Source organism: Zootoca vivipara, chromosome 10, assembly GCF_965207765.1.
Source record: "Zootoca vivipara chromosome 10, rZooViv2.hap1.1, whole genome shotgun sequence".
Lineage (NCBI taxonomy): Eukaryota > Metazoa > Chordata > Lepidosauria > Squamata > Lacertidae > Zootoca > Zootoca vivipara.
The window spans coordinates 8,434,206-8,453,848 of record NC_142593.1 but is presented as its reverse complement, the minus strand read 5'-3'; the positions used below and the strand labels follow the sequence as shown (position 1 = coordinate 8,453,848).

General features: G+C 43.0%; 1 protein-coding gene across 2 annotated transcripts in view; it reads left to right on the top strand.

Moving 5' to 3' along the window:
- The window catches only part of SLC35D2 (solute carrier family 35 member D2), a 28,110-nt gene extending 12,514 nt beyond the window's left edge, over positions 1-15,596 (top strand). For both annotated transcript variants that reach the window (XM_035099972.3, XM_088652616.1), the window contains exons 5-12: positions 1,315-1,386; positions 3,575-3,643; positions 5,066-5,168; positions 7,369-7,461; positions 8,467-8,534; positions 10,636-10,714; positions 11,767-11,849; positions 11,947-15,596. In XM_035099972.3, coding sequence (XP_034955863.1) covers positions 1,315-1,386; positions 3,575-3,643; positions 5,066-5,168; positions 7,369-7,461; positions 8,467-8,534; positions 10,636-10,714; positions 11,767-11,849; positions 11,947-12,049 — 670 coding nt within the window. In that variant the 3' untranslated portion in view covers positions 12,050-15,596. The remainder of the gene's footprint in view (positions 1-1,314; positions 1,387-3,574; positions 3,644-5,065; positions 5,169-7,368; positions 7,462-8,466; positions 8,535-10,635; positions 10,715-11,766; positions 11,850-11,946) is intronic.
- The last annotated feature ends 4,047 nt before the right edge of the window (positions 15,597-19,643 follow it).

The window sequence follows — 19,643 nt, the reverse complement described above, 5'->3', positions numbered from 1 at the left end:
CACTTCTGGAGTTGGGGTGGGGGAGACCCTACCCAATGTTGATGTTTGTCTTCAGGGACAAAATAGAGCCTTGTGGAATCTTAAAGCACCTGTCAGGACCCCCAATACTGCTCTCCGGACTCTTCAGTGCAAAGAGGAATGAAATCACTGTAATACAGTGTCCAGTACCCATCCTGCATAGCTGCCAAGTCTCCCGTATTCCCCGGGAAATCCCCGTTTTTCCAGCTGTTCCTAGCTGGAAAAAATGGATTTTTTTGTTTTTTCCTGGTTTATTCTGGCGTGACGGCCATTTTGGAACTGGGCGGAGAATGCTCAGAAGTGACTTTTGATGCTGTTCCGCCCAGTTCCAAAATGGCGGCAGCACTACTTCCGGTCTGCTACTTTCGGCCCGGTCCCTTATTTCTCCGACAGCAACTTGGCAGGTATGCCCATCCTGAGCACTCAGGCCAGGAGGATACCATAGACAGTGGTCTCAAAAGTGGCTGAAAGACATGAGTGGCACACCCTCCCTCGATAAAACCATCCATTAGGGCAACCAAGGCTGATTCAGCCCCGATACCTTTGGCAGTGACTGCCCTGATGCCTTGGCCTGTAGCTAGTGATTGGTGGGAGGCAATATATCATTTACTTATTTATTTAACAAGAAGCATAAATGAATTTTTTAAAAAAATCTTTTCTTAAATGGTTTGCTTAAAAACCTTAATTGACTCATTGCTTCTTATTCCTTGCTTATAATTTGCTCTTTCTCGGAACGGAGTGGCTAAGAATGGATGCAATAAACAGCACAATATTAAAAAAGAATTCGTTGGCATGAAATACAATTGCAGGCATTGCAACAAAGCCATCCTCGTGGTGCTCCAAAAGCCAATGGAAATAAATAAATTCACTTTAACTCGGCATCTGACATCCATAGAATGTGAGGGACAATCGGAGATCTGTACTGGGAGGGAATTCCATGAATGGGGTGCAGCCACTTAGAATCATTCTGCTGCATGTTATGAGCCTCCCCAGCTGATCTTAAAGCCCTCCTTGGTTGATGCTATGACTTTTTCTTCATTGAATATTTTGCTGTGCAGGGGTCCAAGTTTTGCTTTATTTTTTAAATGGTCACTTCCAACTATTCTGTTGTGTATTTGGCCTGTTGGGGTCAGACTGACATTTGACCGCGACAGAGACTTAGAATTTGTTCAGGCACTTTTCTTAATTGGGGGGGGGAGTATCATTAGCAGAGACAGAGAAGCATTAATAGTAATAAAAAAACCTTGCAGCTGACGTGGATATTTCCCCCCTCTCTTTCTATTTTAAAAAATCCAGTTTACCAATGTTTACAGTCCTTAGGAAGTTTACCATTCCTCTTACATTACTGCTGGAAGTGATTGTTCTTGGGTGAGTATTTGCCTCCCATTTTTGAAATACCACTGCAGTCTTATCAGCTAGGCTATGTGGCCAGAATGCATGGATGAGTTGTTCCTGTTGGCTAGTTGAATTTTGACGATAATATTCAGGCTCCTCGGAACACTATGCACTGGGTACAAAGCAGACACCATTTAATCGATGAGCACTAGAAACTTGCAGCAAAAGAATTGGCAAACTAACAAGTGAAGTTCAGTCCTCTACCCCAGTGTTTCCCAACCTTGTGCCTCCAGCTGTTTTCGGACTACAATTCCCATCATTCCTGACCACTGGTCTTGCTAGCTAGGGATGATGGGAGTTGTAGTCCCAAAACATCTGGAGGCACAAGGTTGGGAGACACTGCTCTACCCCACAATACCCCGCTGGTTTCTTGGCCCAGCAGTAGAATGACAGCAGAAACCACATCTTCTACAAAACTCTCAAAGGTACTGTGCAAATCTGGACCTCATAACCATGTCCTCCCAGACTTTCCTTATCTTCTCCTTCTCATTGGCTCCTCATTTCTCCATGCCCCAATCACATATTGTTTTCCAGATTGCTTGCTTCATTTCATTTCCTTTACTTACCTTGACCTCCATGTATTCCATCTTCTCGAACCTTTTTCGGTAACCTGTTTTCAGTTCATTGCCAGCATGACACCTTTCATCTTCCCTTTCCAGTCAGTAGCCTGCCTATAGTGCTTTTCCTGTTCCTAGGGCCTGGGAAAGATGATCCCAATGAAACTGACAGCTGTGCTCCACCTCACAGAATTTGGATCACAAAGATTCCTTGCTTCCAGAGCATTTGGAATATTTGTGAACATTATAACATCACACCATCTCAGCCAGTCTGTGTCAGAGGCTTTCCTGTCACAAGCACAATACAGTAAAGATTGCAATATGCCTTGGAGTCAGGTTCCTTAATGGCTGGGTCATAAAGGGGGTTTCTCCTATTAATGTCCCAAATTGAATTTATTTCACTCACATATGAAAGGAAAAGGATTTCCCTTTTCTGTGGAGCATCAGGCACTGCCACAAGCAAGATGTTAGAGCTGCAATGCTCTGCATTCTTGCCAAAATCAGATGAATCATGTACAAGTTTGGAATGTAGATTATTGGGAATTATTATGGGAGTTCCCAAATGCTTTCATAGTGGAGAGGGAGGATGTAATCCCAGCTTAGCACTGAGCTTTTGCAAGAGGCCCAGTGCATTGCAAGAAGTTCATTGTAAAACCAATTAGCAATTTACATAGAGTATTTTCAGGATTCTACATATACTCTTGTCTTACTGCAGGTATCAGCAAACTTTTTCAGCAGGGGGCCAGTCCACTGTCCCTCAGACCTTGTTGGGGGGACGACACTATATTTTGAAGGAAAAATGAATGAATTCCTATGCCCCACAAATAACCCAGAGATGCATTTTAAATAAAAGCACACATTCTACTCATGTAAAAACACGCTGATTCCCGTACTGTCCATGGGCCGGATTTAGAAGGTGATTGGGCCGGATCCCGGCCCCCAGGCCTTAGTTTGCCTACCCATGTCTTACTGTAACTGTCTCTTGTCACTGAATCATTAAGTATACAGTCCTATACACAATTGTCTGTGACTATGTACCATGGGCCATAATTGTGAGTAGACCAGTCTCAGATTTGCATTGTAAGATACAGTTTTACCCTACTGATGATGTCACACTCTGTCGAGTGTGAGATACTTCATTACCCCTTTCCGTGGCTGGAGTTTCCCTCTTCTTTGAGCTATCCCCTGGGAGTTCCACAAAGCCATTGGAGCTTGTGCATCAGAAACAAATCCCTGGAAAGGCACCACAAATGAACCCTGGCTTTGACTGACCTATTTGTAAGACAGAATGGGAGCACAGGCCTTGCACTGAGCCAGACCATTACTCTATCTAGCTCAGCATTTTTTGCTCTGTTATCCAGGGTTTCGGGTGGTAATATTTCCCAGCTCTTCCTGAAGATGCCAGGGATTGAATCTGGGATCTACAACCCTTTTTAAAGGAAGCTTCAAAATATTTCAGAATGGGGGGAAATTGGAATCTTGTTGGCCTGCAGATGCTGTATGATTAAAAGAAATAAACCTAACTCTTTTGTTTCATTCTGCTGTATCACAAACCATCCTAATTATAAACTGGATGGGATCAACCATATGGTTTCTCTTTACAGGAAGCGCTATCCACTGAGCATTGTAATTAGTGTGTTCGCAATCATCCTTGGGGCTTTCATAGCAGCAGGGTAAGATTTTAAAGTCCTTTCCTTTCATGTTGGATCATTGTTTCTTGAGTGTGTACCACAAGAATGAAACCCATTTTGTCAGGAACTGGCAGAAGAGTGCAGGAGATGGCTGGTGCAAAATGCTTTTATTCCGCGGTTCTTTACATCACATAATGTATGAGCCACATGCGACCCTTTGGCTGGTGTCCATGTGGCCTGCAGTCCCCCTTCCCAGCTGGTTCTTTCCCCACCCTGCTGCCCTTAGTGACCGACTTTGGGCTCTCAAATTTCAGCAGCCCTAAAATTTGGCACATCTCCAACTCTCGTGCTCAGTTTTGCAGCACTGTTGTGTTGTCCCCTGCAGCACGGAGCCCAGTGCGGACGCACACTGCACACTGCTCAGCTGCACTCGGCACTGGTCCGTTGATTTCCTCTCCTTTGACAGCGCACTGCCATATAAAAACTACAAATAAATCTCTCTTCAGTTCCAAAGAATCATAGACATTGAGAGACAACAGGACTGCTCAAGATGCCCCAAATATAAAATTGGAGAAACTGAGAGAGATATAGCCGCTCCGGCAGCTTACCTCTTCTTTCTCTTAGCCAAAAATGCAAGAAGGGCTTTCACGCTTGCCAGAAGCTTGGCCCTGCCCACGCCTGTCCTGGAAGGATCTTACAAAAAAGTTCCACATACTCAAAGACTGTGCCTGTTCATTGGGGGAAATAGGAAGCCCAGAGCAACTTTTCTTTAGATGTCCCTTCTATGAAGAGGCACGTAGGGAGACCTTGGATCCCATACTGGGGAGGCTAGTCGACCTCCCGGAAAAGCAAAGATATGACCTGCTCCTGTTAGGCAAAGACCAGAAGATAACCCAGACGGTCGCCAGATTCTGTGCCCAGATCTGCAGACATAGACCTTCCCCTGAGACAAACCAGCTCATTTGAAAGCCCCTAATTCCGGTTCCCCGAGCAACCCAGGGCCAGTCCTCTGTGGCAGCCCTGGACTAGATGATAGGTGTGGTCCCTTCCAACCCAACAAGTCTATGATACTCATAAACCAATAAATTGCTGACAACTTGTTCGTGAGGTTTGTACCGCACAAGCTCTGTCGAAATGAACAGGGGATATTTAGCTGTAGCACTTGTTAAAGTCGACTCATGGCTATTTCCTGCCCATCTCTTTTGAGAATTAGTCTGATTTTAGCTGTTGGTTGCATAGATCAGCCAAGTCACCATTGGAGAAATTGCCTGGAATGAAATGTTATCTGGAACGGTCCAGCTGTTTTGTTTCAATTAGCTGTTGTCTATACTGCTACGGACTTCTGAACATGCTGTTAGCGTCAACAGGTTTTATAATATGGAAGTGGTTTGGGGAGCCAGCAAGGCACAACACTGTTCAAAGGATGCCTTTTAAATGCCTTCATCTCTATATTCTGTCTTCCAGATCAGATCTAGCTTTCAGCATGGAAGGCTATGCCTCTGTGTTGCTGAACGATGTCTTCACAGCAGCAAACGGTGTTTACACAAAACAAAAAATTGACCCCAAGGTAACTATGTGGGGATTTCATTTCCGCGGAAAACCAAGGAATGATCATCTTTGTTCTAAGAATTTATGAATCTGTTCATAGACAGCCTTAATTAGGACTTGAGTAAGATTGTGAAAGTCAACTTCAATTTTTTACATACTGTCTCTGATAAGAGGTTGACAGTCCAGCAGTTAAATATTTAGGTACTTAGGTAATGGTTTTCCAGCTCTGGCCTTCACACTGATGTCATGATTCTAAAAGGATTTGTCATCTTTTTAAGAAGCCAGAAACATCTCAGGAAAGGAAATCTTAAGATTGGTTAGCTGCTGGATCAAGAAGGAAACTGATCTCTATGCAGACATAGGCACAGGCAGCTTTGTACCGGTAAATCTGGGCTAAAGTCTTCGGAAAGCTGGGCTGCATTGGGTGGTTCTCAGGCCAAGGAGTTGCTGCTGAACTATCAGCAAAATTCAGTTATCTCATTAGCTTCTCTTGCCTTTACATTCCCTGTATCCTTCATTAGACTAATTCAAGAGATCTTCACATAACTGTTATGAGATCTTTTTGGATTTTAAAAAAATGCATGGTATGGTAGCCATGCAATTGTTTTGGAATGTTATTCCTTGAATCCTTGCTGAACTCACTTTGGGAAGATTTTTAAAGGCCCTGGTGTGTTGCAATTTGGAGATGGTTAGAACAGGCACATAACCACTACATAGTAAAATTATGGCCAGGTTTCTTCATGGCAAAAAATGAGCAGAGAATAGTAGCGTGTAAATGGGCTTTTACTGGCAGTTTGAGAGTTTCTTCCCCATCTGCTTGTAACATATTTCTCTTCCATCCCCCCGCCTACTTCTCAAATATTGATCTTCTGCTTCCTAGGAAATGAACTTCTGTGTTTGCTATCTTAGCCATTTGCGGTCACCACCTTTGCTAGGTTCAGCTTGTTTTGGGGGAGGGAGGGTAGAAAAGGAAGTTGACATCATATATGATAGACAGAGCACCGGCTAGACAAAGCTCGATTGTTGGCAGAAGTAAGACCTTCTGGCCATTTCACACTTGTGCTCAGAGACCTGTACTGGTTTGATTGTTTGCTACCAGGCCAGGTTCAAAACACTACTATTAGTATACAGAGCACTTAACAACTTGGGACCAGTTTACCTGACACAATGTGTTACCCCATATATTCCCACTTGACTGCTTCTATCTGCAGAACTTTTCCTATGATAAAGGTAAAGGTAAAGGGACCCCTGACCGTTAGGTCTCCAGTCACGGACAACTCTGGAGTTACGGCACTCATCTCGCTTTACTGGCCGAGGGAGTCAGCGTACAGCTTCTGGGTCATGTGGCCAGCATGACTAAGCCACTTCTGGCAAACCAGAGCAGCGCACGGAAACGCCGTTTACCTTCCCGCTGGAGCGGTACCTATTTATCTACTTGCACATTGACGTGCTTTTGAACTGCTAGGTGGACAGGAGCAGGGACCGAGCAATGGGAGCTCACCCCGTCGCGGGGAATCGAACCACTGACCTTCTGATCGGCAAGACCTAGGCTCTGTGGTTTAGACCACAGCGCCACCCGCGTCCCTTTTCCTATGATAGGTGCCACATAATCCCTGTTCAGCATTTGCCAAAAAATCAATCTTTTAGTGTGTCACCAACTACACTTTGCCTATTGATAATAGGCAAGCATCGTTTTGGCACCTGCAAAAACATTTTGTTTAGATAAGCTTGCCTAGATGCCTAGAATGATGATGCATTTTTTTAGTTTATTGCAGGGTTTAATTTTTTTGAATGTTTTAAATTATTGTTTTAATTCTTTCTACCAATAAGGGTTTTGTTTTTGGGTGTGTGTGTGTGTGTGTGTTTTATTCTCTTTGTAAACCACTTTGAGGTCTTTTACAATACTGTAAAGTGATATATAAATAAACAAAAGATGGTAAGATGTTTGATTGAGTGTCTACTCCAATTTTGGTCAGTTCTAACCACAGTTTTAACCACAAGCATTTCATAGGTGGGACTTCGCTGAGTTGATTATTTAGTAAGAAACCTCTGTTACAGAAGCATATATTACAGAAACTGCAGGCATATATATTAAATGGGTGAATTGCTTAATGCTTTCTTGCTAGAGTGCTATTAGATCTTTAAATACAAAATTCCCCTGTGGCCATTACGTGATCTTTAACTAGCTTGTCAAACAGGTGTGTCTGTTTCTAATACAGGAGCTGGGAAAATATGGAGTCATTTTTTATAATGCCTGTTTTATGGTAATTCCTACAGTTCTCATAAGCTTCTTCAGTGGAGACTTCCAACAGGTAAGCTGTGCTTGCAAACCACTTAAGTCATTGTAATACATCCATTGAATTGGATCCTCATTTCCCATGGAAAGAAGATAACTTAGGAAAGTTTTGAGTAAAAAATCCAGGGAGGGGTTTTTTCCAGTGACCATGTGCAGCTGGTCAACAAAACCCAGGGTCAGCATTATGGGACGGTTCCCTAAAATTCATCAAGGCAGGGATAATTCTGACAATGAAGAGGGACTTTAACCACTGGAAATTAGAAGCATGATTGGCAACAAAAATGTAAATTAGCAGCCTTTCTGCCCAATCGAGAACAAGTCTGTTTTAACTAGGGAAATATTTTATGCAAATGGTTTCAGGGGTTGGGTAGCCACACCTTTTTTAAAGAAGAAGAAGAAGAAGGGGTTTATCCTTTGAATCTTGCAGAATCAAAGTCTTCCTGAAAGTGGCCATTGAAGCCAAATGTAAATTGAAAGAATTGATGCAAATTTACAAGAGGAGGCAGTTCCCCAACTGCAGAGCGGTCAATAGCAAACAAGTCCTCATTATGCAAACTTGGTTCAACAGGTTTGAGAGATTAGAGAGATCACAAGTAAACATGGGGCACAACTTAAATTTCCTTTGTTTTATCTTCTCTGCACATTCTAAATGCATGTCTGGGATTGAAACTGACATGAAAACAGCACATGTCTAACCTTTTGTGGGGGTCTTAAGGAACAGGTCTTTAGATCCATCTTCATTGCAAGTGATATTCAAAGAATGCAGGCAGTTAAATTTAGAGCAGACATCTTGGTGCAATTCTCAAGCATCAGATGTATCCACCTTGTCATCTTCCTGTATATTTAACTGGGTCATTAGAATATATATTTTCAATAAAACATACCTAAAACATACCAAAATATAAACTTAGTTGGTCTTTAAGGTGCTACTGAAGGAATTTTTTTATTTTGCCTCGACTCAGACCAACACGGCTACCTACCTGTAACTATACCTAAAACATGTCCTTCTTTATTTTGATAGGCCACCAACTTCAAGGAGTGGACAAATGTTTTATTTATCTTTCAATTTCTTCTTTCCTGTGTATTGGGGTAAGGTGCATTTGACAAGTAATCGCTGGCTGGGTTGGTTTTGGTTTTGGTTTTCATCCGACAAATCTGCTCTTGACCTTTATATACCCCTAGTCAGCAAGTTGGGATAACAGCAAATAACTACAGCAAAACCCTAGGAAGATAAGAAACCCAATTGGTTCAAATAGGGTTTTAATTCCCCATCTTTAGTGCAATGTCCCAGTGCATTTACCAGGAAGCACAGATAATTTCTGCCGTTTCTTTCTCAGAAGGTGTTGCTCTTCTTTTTCTGTCTGTTCTGAAGCACATGGAAAGTTGTGAAGTGGTGTAGACCCTCCTTCATTGGAGGTTGGGTGGTTATCTATCAGGGATATGATGCAGAGCAGCAGCCCTCATTTCATTTGTCTCTGATTGAGCAAGCGTCAGGCTGCTGGGAATTCTATCCTTCCCCCAGTGGCAGCAAGAAGGACAGAGTTCTGACTAATGAGTTTATTCAGTCATCACAACGAGAGACAAAGGAATGCAGTCTGTCTCCCATTAATGGCGTTGCTCCAACTGAGTTCCTTCCCCCTCCTTTCCTAGCAACAGCACTTTCCCTTATGGTGGCCGACAGGGGCTAATTGTCTCTTGAGTCCTTTGCACTCTCAATGGATGCCGGGTTCTGGGAGAAGAGGGGTCAGAAATACTCTCCAGTTATAACGTGTTAGCAGGCTGCTCTGACTCCGTCTCCCCTTTCTCTTCTCCCAACACCTCCCAACTCTTCGTTTTGCCTGCCTCTGAGCTGTGACCTTCCTCAAACCGCCACTGTAATTCAATACAGTTGTACCTTGGTTCTAGAACGGAAGCCGTTCCGGAAGCACGTTCCACTTCCGGAAACGTTCGAAAACCAAGGCACAGCTTCCGATTGGCTGCAGGAGCTTCCTGCACTCAATTGGAAGCTGTATCGGACATTCGGCTTCCAAAAAATATTCGTAAACCGGAACGCTCACTTTCGGGTTTGCATCGTTCGGGAGCCAAAACGTTCGAGTTGCAAGGCGTTCCAGAACCAAGGTATGACTATTGCCTTCCTCTTCTCTGGAAGCTTTAGGGGGGGGGGGGCATCTCTATCATTCCTCCTCAATCTCTTCCCCTTCGGCCCAGTCCCTGACAGCAAGTTGTGTGGCAGTTTTGGATAGCCCACATCAGGGTGGATTTGATTTAAATCAAATTGATTTAAATCACAATTTAAATCACAATTTAAATCACTAGTCAGTAAGGCTTGATTTACATCATTTTTTTACAGAGACTCATTGTTGCTGGTATAATCTTAATATTTACAACCAGATGAAGGTTTCATTTTTGGAATAATAAATTTTCAGAGTAGTTTTTACAGTTATATCAAAAATTACTGAGTCGCTTATACTATTAGAAATAAATAGACAGACATTTATGAAATCACTGTGAGGTTTAATAAGTTAAATGTTTGTATTTGGACAACTTTTCTGCTGTACTTTATAGGAAGGAGAAAAATAATCATTTCCTTAATAACAATTTAAACAATTTATTTAACTAAAATGAAAACATTATAGCATATGTATCCATGTTTGTTAACTGATGTGGTTAAACATTTTTAAAACAACAACAACTGAGTTTTAGCACACATGAAAAACATAAAACAAATCCTTATTTCCTGATGAATAGCCTTTGGACTATAATGTAACTTAAATAGAAAACTATCTATAAAAAGGGTTTTCCTCCAAAAGCATTTTATTTAAAAAATCCAATATAATTTTTTTAAAAATATATATATCCAATTTTAATAATAAAAAAGGATTTAATTTTTTTAAATTATTATTTTAAAAATCATTGATTTTTATCCACTCTGGCCCACATGGAAGGATGTGAAAATTGTATAGTCAAACATGGGTGGTGAAGTCTGCACAAGCACAGGTTTTTATTTAATCATCTTATACAAGTCTCCCAGCTCAACTTTTAGATCATGCTGGAGGTGTTAAAAATATATACAGCCCTGTATAAGTGGAGCAATGAAATTATGGTATCATGAAGTTTGCAATCCTTTGCTTGCTTCTGGGAAAAGGTGCACAGGATCAAGATACTTTTTTGGTTGTTTTTTTTACTTTAGGTTCCTTCTGATGTATTCTACAGTCCTTTGCAGCCATTATAATTCTGCCCTCACAACCACAGTGGTTGGTGCTATAAAGGTAAGTGAAACCAACAGGACCTGTTGATGAGTGACATCATCAGAACTAGCTATGGAATCCATTCAGATTTCATTTTCGTCTTCTGATAGGGAAACTTAATTTGTTTGAATGACGGTGCATTTGCTAAAGAGAAATGGATTCGACGGGATATGCCACAGAGGATTCTTTTCGTGGGCGGGTGAATTTTAGTTTGGTTAGCTTGTAAAATGGCAGAGACAAATCGTTACTGAGCCTATAATATGGTAGGCAAACAGGCATCTTGGATCAGTAAAAAAAACACCTAAGAAATAAGAAATAAACATTTCTATGCAATAGGAGACAGTGCAAGATGTATGAAGGCTGGGTCTGCTCTGAGTAACCTTATACAGGGAATAAATTGGTAGGGGGTGGAAATAATGCTTAAGATTCCATAGGATTTCTCCAGACATAATTTCTTAAGGGGAAAACCATATTAGGACTAATATGTCTCTGCTTATTTGTACTATGATCTATTGACACTGTACTGCTGCAGTTCTTACCATTTTTGCTTTCTTCGCCTCTCTTCTATTTTTGGTATTGTTATTTTTGAAAACCAAAATTTAAAATATTATAAATATTATTATTTTTTGAAGAAAATAAAACCCTGAGAGGTGAACAAAGACGTATTCATTAATTGCCCTTAAAAAAAACTTTATCATGAGAACTGTGGACATTCCTAGGATTCTAAAGGATATGGACAGTGGCATCATGAAGGCCAAATACTTCTTATCTCAATTGTGGGCAGCTCATAGCCTGATGAGATGTTACTCACTGAACAAATATCTCTTGTTTCCCCAGGAGGGCAACACAATGTATCAAATGCTGTGTGCATTAAAAAACAGAACAGCATAGGGGAATCTTTTATTATTATTTTGAAGTTTTATTGAGACATAATGGCCATTACTGACAACCCAAAAGTACATGTTAGTTTCAATTCATCAACATTAGATCAGAATATTTTCTTAACTGCTTGTAGTTCTTGGGAACAAGATACTAGGAGAATAAGTTAAAGCATGCCTCTTTATTTTTTTCAGAATGTGTCCATCGCTTACATTGGAATGCTAATTGGTGGAGACTATATCTTTTCCATGCTGAACTTCATAGGGCTCAATATCTGGTGAGTGGGGTTTTTGAATGCATGCCCAGTTCACACAGAGGACAGGAAGGCATGGCTTTCTGACTGTGTGTGTGTGTTCTCTGCTTTCCCCCTTTAGCATGGCAGGAGGGCTGAGGTACTCGTTTCTAACCATACGGGGAAACGACAATCCTAAGAGCTCCACAGATGAAGAAAAAGCAGTGCCAGGTGCCAAGAGCTAGCAGAAACAAAAGGCAAGGGAAGCTGTGAGGATGCAGGCTCCTGTAGAAGTTCAACGCAGAAGTGGCTGTAGAGTGGAAGTTCTACCTCATCTCGCATTGCGGTCCAGGGCATCCTTGCGAGACAAGGCATGATCTTGGAAAACAGTCACCTGCAGGCATGTTTGACCATTATTTATGTAGCAAGACTAATTACAATAGGTGGATGGGGGACAGGGTTTGGGTATTTGCCCCCTCCACGGGAAATCTTTGCGCTGGGTCAAATCCAGGGGTCCTTCCTCCATGTTTATTCTGTCGAGGGTGTTGAATCGCCTTTTCTCCCAGATTGCCTGTAGCTGTGGGTAGACTCCTTGCTTAAATTTTTTGAAAAGGATTGACCAGAAGATGGATACAGACTGCAAACTATTGTTGTGCCGCTTCAGTTAGGAACTCAACAGCACACATCTGCCGTGGCCACATCTAGCTGCCTCTCGGTTCAGAGCTTTAGAGATCTGGGCTGCATTGTACTGGTTGGAGGATAGACTTAGATGTCCCCTTGGCTCCCCCCAGCTCTAGGATGCTGGAGCTGAAAGGGCAAGATATATGTCATTTGCAAAGGCAACTCCAGCGCTATCCAGAAACTAGCCGTTCGATTGCAGAGATTACTGTGATCTTGTGCCCCACCAGTTTTTTGGGAGGATGGGTCTTCAGTATGATCTGCAACCTCCAGATACATTGGGCTGTCTGGGGAATGATTGCACTGAATGATCTCACTGGATGCCAAATATGCCATGCAGGGCATGAGCACATCCGGTACCAAATACGTTTTGTGCCTTAAGGAAGAGTAGTTCATTGGCATGGGCCCTAACTTCTCTGAATGGAGTGCTGCCCATGTAATTGGGGTTTTCCCTCTTCCTCTCCCGCTTGCAGCTGAGCCTCTGGCAGCCCACGAAGGTCAATGAACCCTCTAGAATGGCACAACACAATCTTTGGGTCCAAGCCAGAGTGTTTCTATTAAGGGCTTTCCTTCTTACTGTGCTGGTTCTGTTTGTTTAATTCTCCCCGTGGGACAATTGTCTTCAGCCTCCGTCATCTTTTGCTATGCTGCCATGGTCGGGCTGTTCCAGGCTGTTGCTGTTGGGTTAATTGGGAGAACGCCAATGGAGCTTGAAGTACAGTGGTACCTCTACTTACGAACAACTCTACTTACGAATGTTTCTACTTACGAACAGAGCTCCGTCCGCCATCTTGGATGCGGTTTAGATAGGATTTTTTCTACTTACGAATTTTTAGATAGGGTTGCTTCGACTTACGAATTTTTTCTCCTAATGCATTCCTATGGGATTCGACTTACAATTTTTTTCGACTTATGAATGTGCGTTCGGAACGCATTAAATTTGTAAGTAGAGGTATCACTGTATTAGGCAAGCTACAGTGCAGGGCAAAGTTCCTTAAAATTCCTTTTACAGGTAGGTAGCTGTGTTGGTCTGCCACCAAGTTTGTCCTTGGTATGAGCTTTCGTGTGCATGCATGTATCTGAAGAAGTGTGCATGCACACGAAAGCTCATACCAATGACAAACTTAGTTGGTCTCTAAGGTGCTACTGGAAGGAATTTTTTTATATTAAAATTCCTTTGTCAGACACTTTTCACCTTTAGAACAGCAACGTTTTAGATGGGAGACAGAGGTACAGAACGTTCATAGCTCGTGGCATAAAATGATAGCAGAGGTACAGAGGTTGGCCGCTTGCCGTTTGGAGAGCCTGAACTGGCTGCTAATACCTCATTTCAAGTCCCTTGGCTTTTGCTTAATCTCCCTGGCAGAAGATGGGATCCTCAGGCCAAGTGGAGTAAAATGTGGCCCCCCCAGGTCTCTGTCTGACCCTCAAGGATTCTGCCCAGAACACCACCAGCAAATGACACAAGTAGGGACAAGATTCTAATATTCCTTTACCATTCGGAGAAATTTTGGGGAAATGTTCTTACTATTTCATTCAACTACATTTCCCCACCCTTGTTGTTGTTGTTTAGTCATTTAGTCGTGTCCGACTCTTCGTGACCCCATGGACCATAGCACGCCAGGCACTACTGTCTTCCACTGCCTCCCGCAGTTTGGTCAAACTCATGTTCGTAGCTTCGAGAACACTGTCCAACCATCCCATCCTCTGTCGTCCCCTTCTCCTTGTGGCCTCCATCTTTCCCAACATCAGGGTCTTTTCCAGGGAGTCTTCTCTTCTCATGAGGTGGCCAAAGTATTGGAGCCTCAGCTTCACGATCTGTCCTTCCAGTGAGCACTCAGGGCTGATCTCCTTCAGAATTGATAGGTTTTGATCTTCTTGCAGTCCATAGGTTTGATCTTCTTGCAGTCCCCACCCATAAAAGCCCTAAATTGGGAGCTTTGAATAGGTTGCAGTTTAAGGAAGCAAGAGGTACTAGAATGGTTTTCATTAATATATCTGAGACAATCAGGTTTTGGGTATCTTTTGCTAGCCAGTCTACACAGTGCAAATGCATTGAAAAGAGATAATAATAATAATAATAATAATAATAATAATAATAATAATAATAAATTTTTATTTATACCCCGCCCTCCCCAGTCAAAAACCGGGCTCAGGGCGGCTGACACCAACAGAATTACAATAAAACATAAAAACAATTAATTAAAATACAGATTAAAATACAGTATTAAAATTTAAAGTGCAGCCTCATTTCAAGTAGCCCATAAATCCAAGCCATGAGGGAGGGAAACACAAGGGTCAGGCAGAGTCTAACCCAAAGGCCAGGCGGAACAGCTCTGTCTTGCAGGCCCTGCGGAAAGATGACAAATCCCGCAGGGCCCTGGTCTCCTGGGAAAGAGCGTTCCACCAGGTTGGGGCCAGTACTGAAAAGGCCCTGGCTCTAGTAGAGGCCAATCTAACCATCTTATGACTCGGGATCTCCAGAATATTATTATTTGTGGACCTTAAGGTCCTCCGCGGGGCATACCAGGAGAGGCAGGAGATGCTGTAAGTACTTCTGATTAAGTACATGAACATTGTGGCACATATGTTCTACAGCAGGCATAGGTAAACTCGGCCCTCCAGATGTTTTGGGACTACAGCTCCCATCATCCCTAGCTAACAGGGCCAGTGGTCGGGCGTGATGGGAGTTGTAGTCCCAAAACATCTGGAGGGCCGAGTTTGCCTATGCCTGTTCTAGAGAAATGGAAATATCTGAAGAATATTCTTCAGGTGTATCTGAAGAAGTGTGCATGCACACGAAAGCTCATACCAAAATATAAACTTAGTTGGTCTTTAAGGTGCTACTGAAGGAATTTTTTTATTTTGGAAATATCCAGAAATTCAGGGGGAGGAACATGGGGGATTGAATGTCTTTTGTGGGCAGGTTGCCAAAGGAGATAACTATGTGGTGATTGATGATACCCAGATATAAATCCTGAAATGGAAATATCCCTAAATATGAAAGCAGGCAACTGTCTATCTCTGTAATAGGATACCTTTTTGTAAGTCATGAAAATTGTATCTGTTCTGTTTATAACTTGTTCATATCTTTAATTAAACTGTCAATCCCTATCTCTATGGCTTTTCTATAGTAATAATAATGAAAAGGATATATATATATATATATATATATATATATATATATATATATACATACATACATACACACATACAGAAAAATCTTAAGAAGAAATTTTTAAAATTCAATTTACTGTATCAATTATATAGCATTCAGGTAACCAATTCCACATTTCACACATGTTACAATACATAAAATGGGATCTGCAGTTTTGTGGCAGAGTATGTGGTCTGTATGAAGGATGTTTCACTCAGCTAAAAAAGAAAAAAAATGAATGTAAGGGGGCTGCGAGGCCCTGAAGAAACTGCTGCCAGTCAAAATAGTCAATACTGAACTATCATAGAATCATAGAGTTGGAAGGGATCCTGCAATGCACGTTTATAAACTAAGCATCCATGACAGCTGGACACCCAACCTCTGCTTAAAAACCTTCAAGGAAGGAGAGTCCACCACCTCTCAGTGAAGTTTGTTCCACTGTCGAACAGCTCTTACTGCCAGAAAGTTCTTCGATACTTAGTTCTGATATTTCATTGAAATCTCCTTCCTTGTAACTTGAAGGCATTGGTTTGGGTCCTAGCCTCTGGAGCAAGAGAACGCAAGCTTGCCCCATCTTCCATGTGAGAGCCCTTTAGATACTTGAAGATGGCTATCATATCTCCTCTCAGTCTCCTCGTTTCCAGGCTAAACATGCCCAACTCTCTCAACTGTTTCTTGCATACAAAATATCCTGTCTCATGAAAAGTGGTTAGAGTATATGCCCTTTGGCTCCAGTCGGTTCTATGATGCTACCATCAAAAAAAAAGGAAAGAAATGTCCTTTGCAAAGGTAGGTGTAATCCTTCCCGTGCAGATTGCATAACCTACGATGATGTCATGAGCATCCCTTTCAGGTTTGGGGGCACATATGGTTCCATCGTAGCTACCTGGTGCAGTGAACTGTGTGAGGCTTGCACACTCTGAACGATCAGATCTGATGCCCCAAAAATTGCTGTGCCTGAAGGACAGGCTTCAGTGTTCAATATGTTTGCATTGAGGATTTCTCTCTTATTGCCCCAAACACTCCTTGTGCGGTTCTCCCAGTGGAGCTAGTCTCTTCAGTGATACGGGATCCTGCTTCAGCAGTGTGGGCCCTTCCCTACGGTACTTCCCCCTGTCTGCTACAGCCTCTTGGATCCACCGAAGAGCCTCTCTGGTTAGGGGACCATATGGAATGTCATAGAATTCGGTGCCGACTTCAGTGGGAGTTGGGAAATAGACAACATCAGGGAGCCCCTTGATTCATTTCCTCTTAGGCAATGGCATCTTTTGACCCAAGCCAGTATATTTGAGTATGAGAGTTCATTTTTATTAGTCATTTAATGAAACTATTATCTTCAGTGATATCCAAACCTATTTCCACAATCTATTTGATGTACAGTCACAGGCAGTTTTCCCTTTTGCTGCTGCTGGATCACTTGAGAAAGAGAGCATAAACATGTAGGCAGAGCATCCACAACCTTGCAATGGAAGGGGCAGAGCTGGCCTGTAGCTTCTCCCGGCTTAAATGGCTGTCGATCTGGTCACTTCTGGGTTTGATTCATCCATGAGATGAGGAGCATCTGGCCATCAATCTTCCATCACAGATCAGAGCTGGTTTCTGGATCACTGTGCAGGGCAGGAGATATCAGGAAACAAACACCCAGACCATGTTTCTTCCATGGTTCAGGAAGATCCACTTGGGCGAAGCTACAGCTTCACTTTGACCCAGCTTGTGCTTTAGATTTTTCTATCCAGGCTAGGTTCTAAAACAGGCATAGGCAAACTCGGTCCTTCAGATGTTTTGGGGACTACAACTACCATGATCCCTAGCTAACAGGACCAGTGGTCAGGGATGATGGGAATTGTAGTCTCAAAACATCTGGAGAGCCAAGTCTGCCTATGCCTGTTCTAAAACATCGGTGTGGAGACCTGTTTGTTTTCTCCCAGCCTGATTGTGTGATCCTTAAAGTTAGGGCTGAGGCACCTGTGGCCTGTATATAAAGGTAAAGGTAAAGGGGCCCCTGACCATTAGGTCCAGTCGTGACCGACTCTGGGGTTGCGCGCTCATCTCGCATTATTGGCCGAGGGAGCCGGCGTATAGCTTCCAGGCCATGTGGCCAGCATGACAAAGCCGCTTCTGGCGAACCAGAGCAGCACACGGAAACGCCGTTTACCTTCCCGCTGTAGCGGTTCCTATGTATCTACTTGCATTTTGACGTGCTTTCGAACTGCTAGGTTGGCAGGAGCTGGGACCAAGCAACGGGAGCTCACCCCGTCACAGGGATTCGAACCGCCGACCTTCCGATCAGCAAGCCCTAGGCTCAGTGGTTTAGCCCACAGCGCCACCTGGGTCCCTTTGTGGCCTGTATATATTACTTTCCAATTCCCATCAGCTTTAGGCAACATGTCCAATGGCCAGGGGTGATGACAGGTTTGGTCCAACAACTTTTGAAGACTAGAGCTGCTCCCTCCCTGCCCAATGAATCAAAACTTGTTAAAAGCTGAGTACACTTTCATGACTGCATGTTCAACAGAGATGCCATATTCAGAATGATCTGATGAAAAGAGCCCCAGTATTAACTGGGGAGCAATCTTACATTAGCCAGGGCTAGTATAGTGTGAAAGATCCAGGACACTATTATTATTTTGGTTCTTTTCCTTTTAATTTTTGCAAAATAATTACAAATAAATCCATCAGTAGAATGATTTATAAATTTAATGAATGAAATATAAATATAATGAATGAAATAAATATAAATTTATGGAAGCAACCAAATACTTCATCTTAGTTTGTAGAGAATACGGTGATTATTCTGGTCTTCGCTGGTACAGAAAACCTCAAGAAAAGGGTTGTTACATTGATATTTCTGTTACTTAAAATTTATAGACCACTCTTATAAGAACGAAGTTGCTGTTGTGTATTGAGTCAAAGGATTTTATATCTGTATTATTATTGTCTGTATTTGCATTAGGATAAAGTAACTGCCTTTTGGTTCCAGAGGGTACAGCTACTATTGGTTCATTTAAGCTGCTGTATTTGGATCCTCTGTCTTATTGGTTCCCTCCAAAAGGCAGCACTGTGATTGCCTGATATTGTTCCCTCCAAAATGTATCCCCTTCTAGCTAGTTCCCTGTCCCTATAAATGTAGCCTTCCTGCCCTCACAGTCAGTCTTGTTCACTTTAATAAAGAGCTGTTACTAGAGAACTGTCTCCAGCATGTTTTGTCAAGAGAGCTGAAATCACAAACCCCACGTCACAACAACTGGCGACGAGGATGGGATCCGGAATGCTGAGGAGCGGTTAAACACAACCCTGCCTCAGAGTCCGGATTGCAGCTGAGAACAAGACTCACTGGCCAGCTGAGAAGACGACCCTGCCCGCTAGGACAATGGAGAGTCCAAGGGTATTGGAGCCCTTCCAGCCATCAGAGCCCCACACCTGGGAAGACTACGTCGAACGCTTCGAGTTCTTTGCAGTGGCTCAAGGGATCACCGATGCCAGCAAAAGAAGGGCCACATTCCTGAGCTACTGTGGGCCCGAGACCTTCAAGCTGGCCAAGGCATTACTTGCTCCAGCGAAGCTGAGTGAGACATCTCTCAAAGATATTCTTGCCTGCCTAACAAGCCACTTGGCGCCTACTGAGACCAAGATGGCCCGGCGGATGGAGTTCCATAAGAGGCAGCAGCATGCTGGGGAGTCTGTATCCACATTTCTGGCTGAACTCCGGAAGCTCGCTCAGCACTGCGGCTTCCAAAATCTGGAAGAGACTCTCCTGGATCGGTTTATTGGTGGTCTGAGCAGCAAGAAAGCCAGAAGACGCATCGTGGCTAAAGAAGAGGTTACCCTTGCTTCAGCCTTGAAAGAGGCCACCGCCACGGAGAATTATGAAAGAGAGGAGCTTGATGCCAGTCGCAAGGCCACTAAGCCACAGATAGAAGTTGCGCATGCCATGGACGAGCTAGAGGCTACTCCGAGCCAGAGCCCAGTCCGTGGGGTCGAGTTGGTGCGTCAGGCCTGCACAG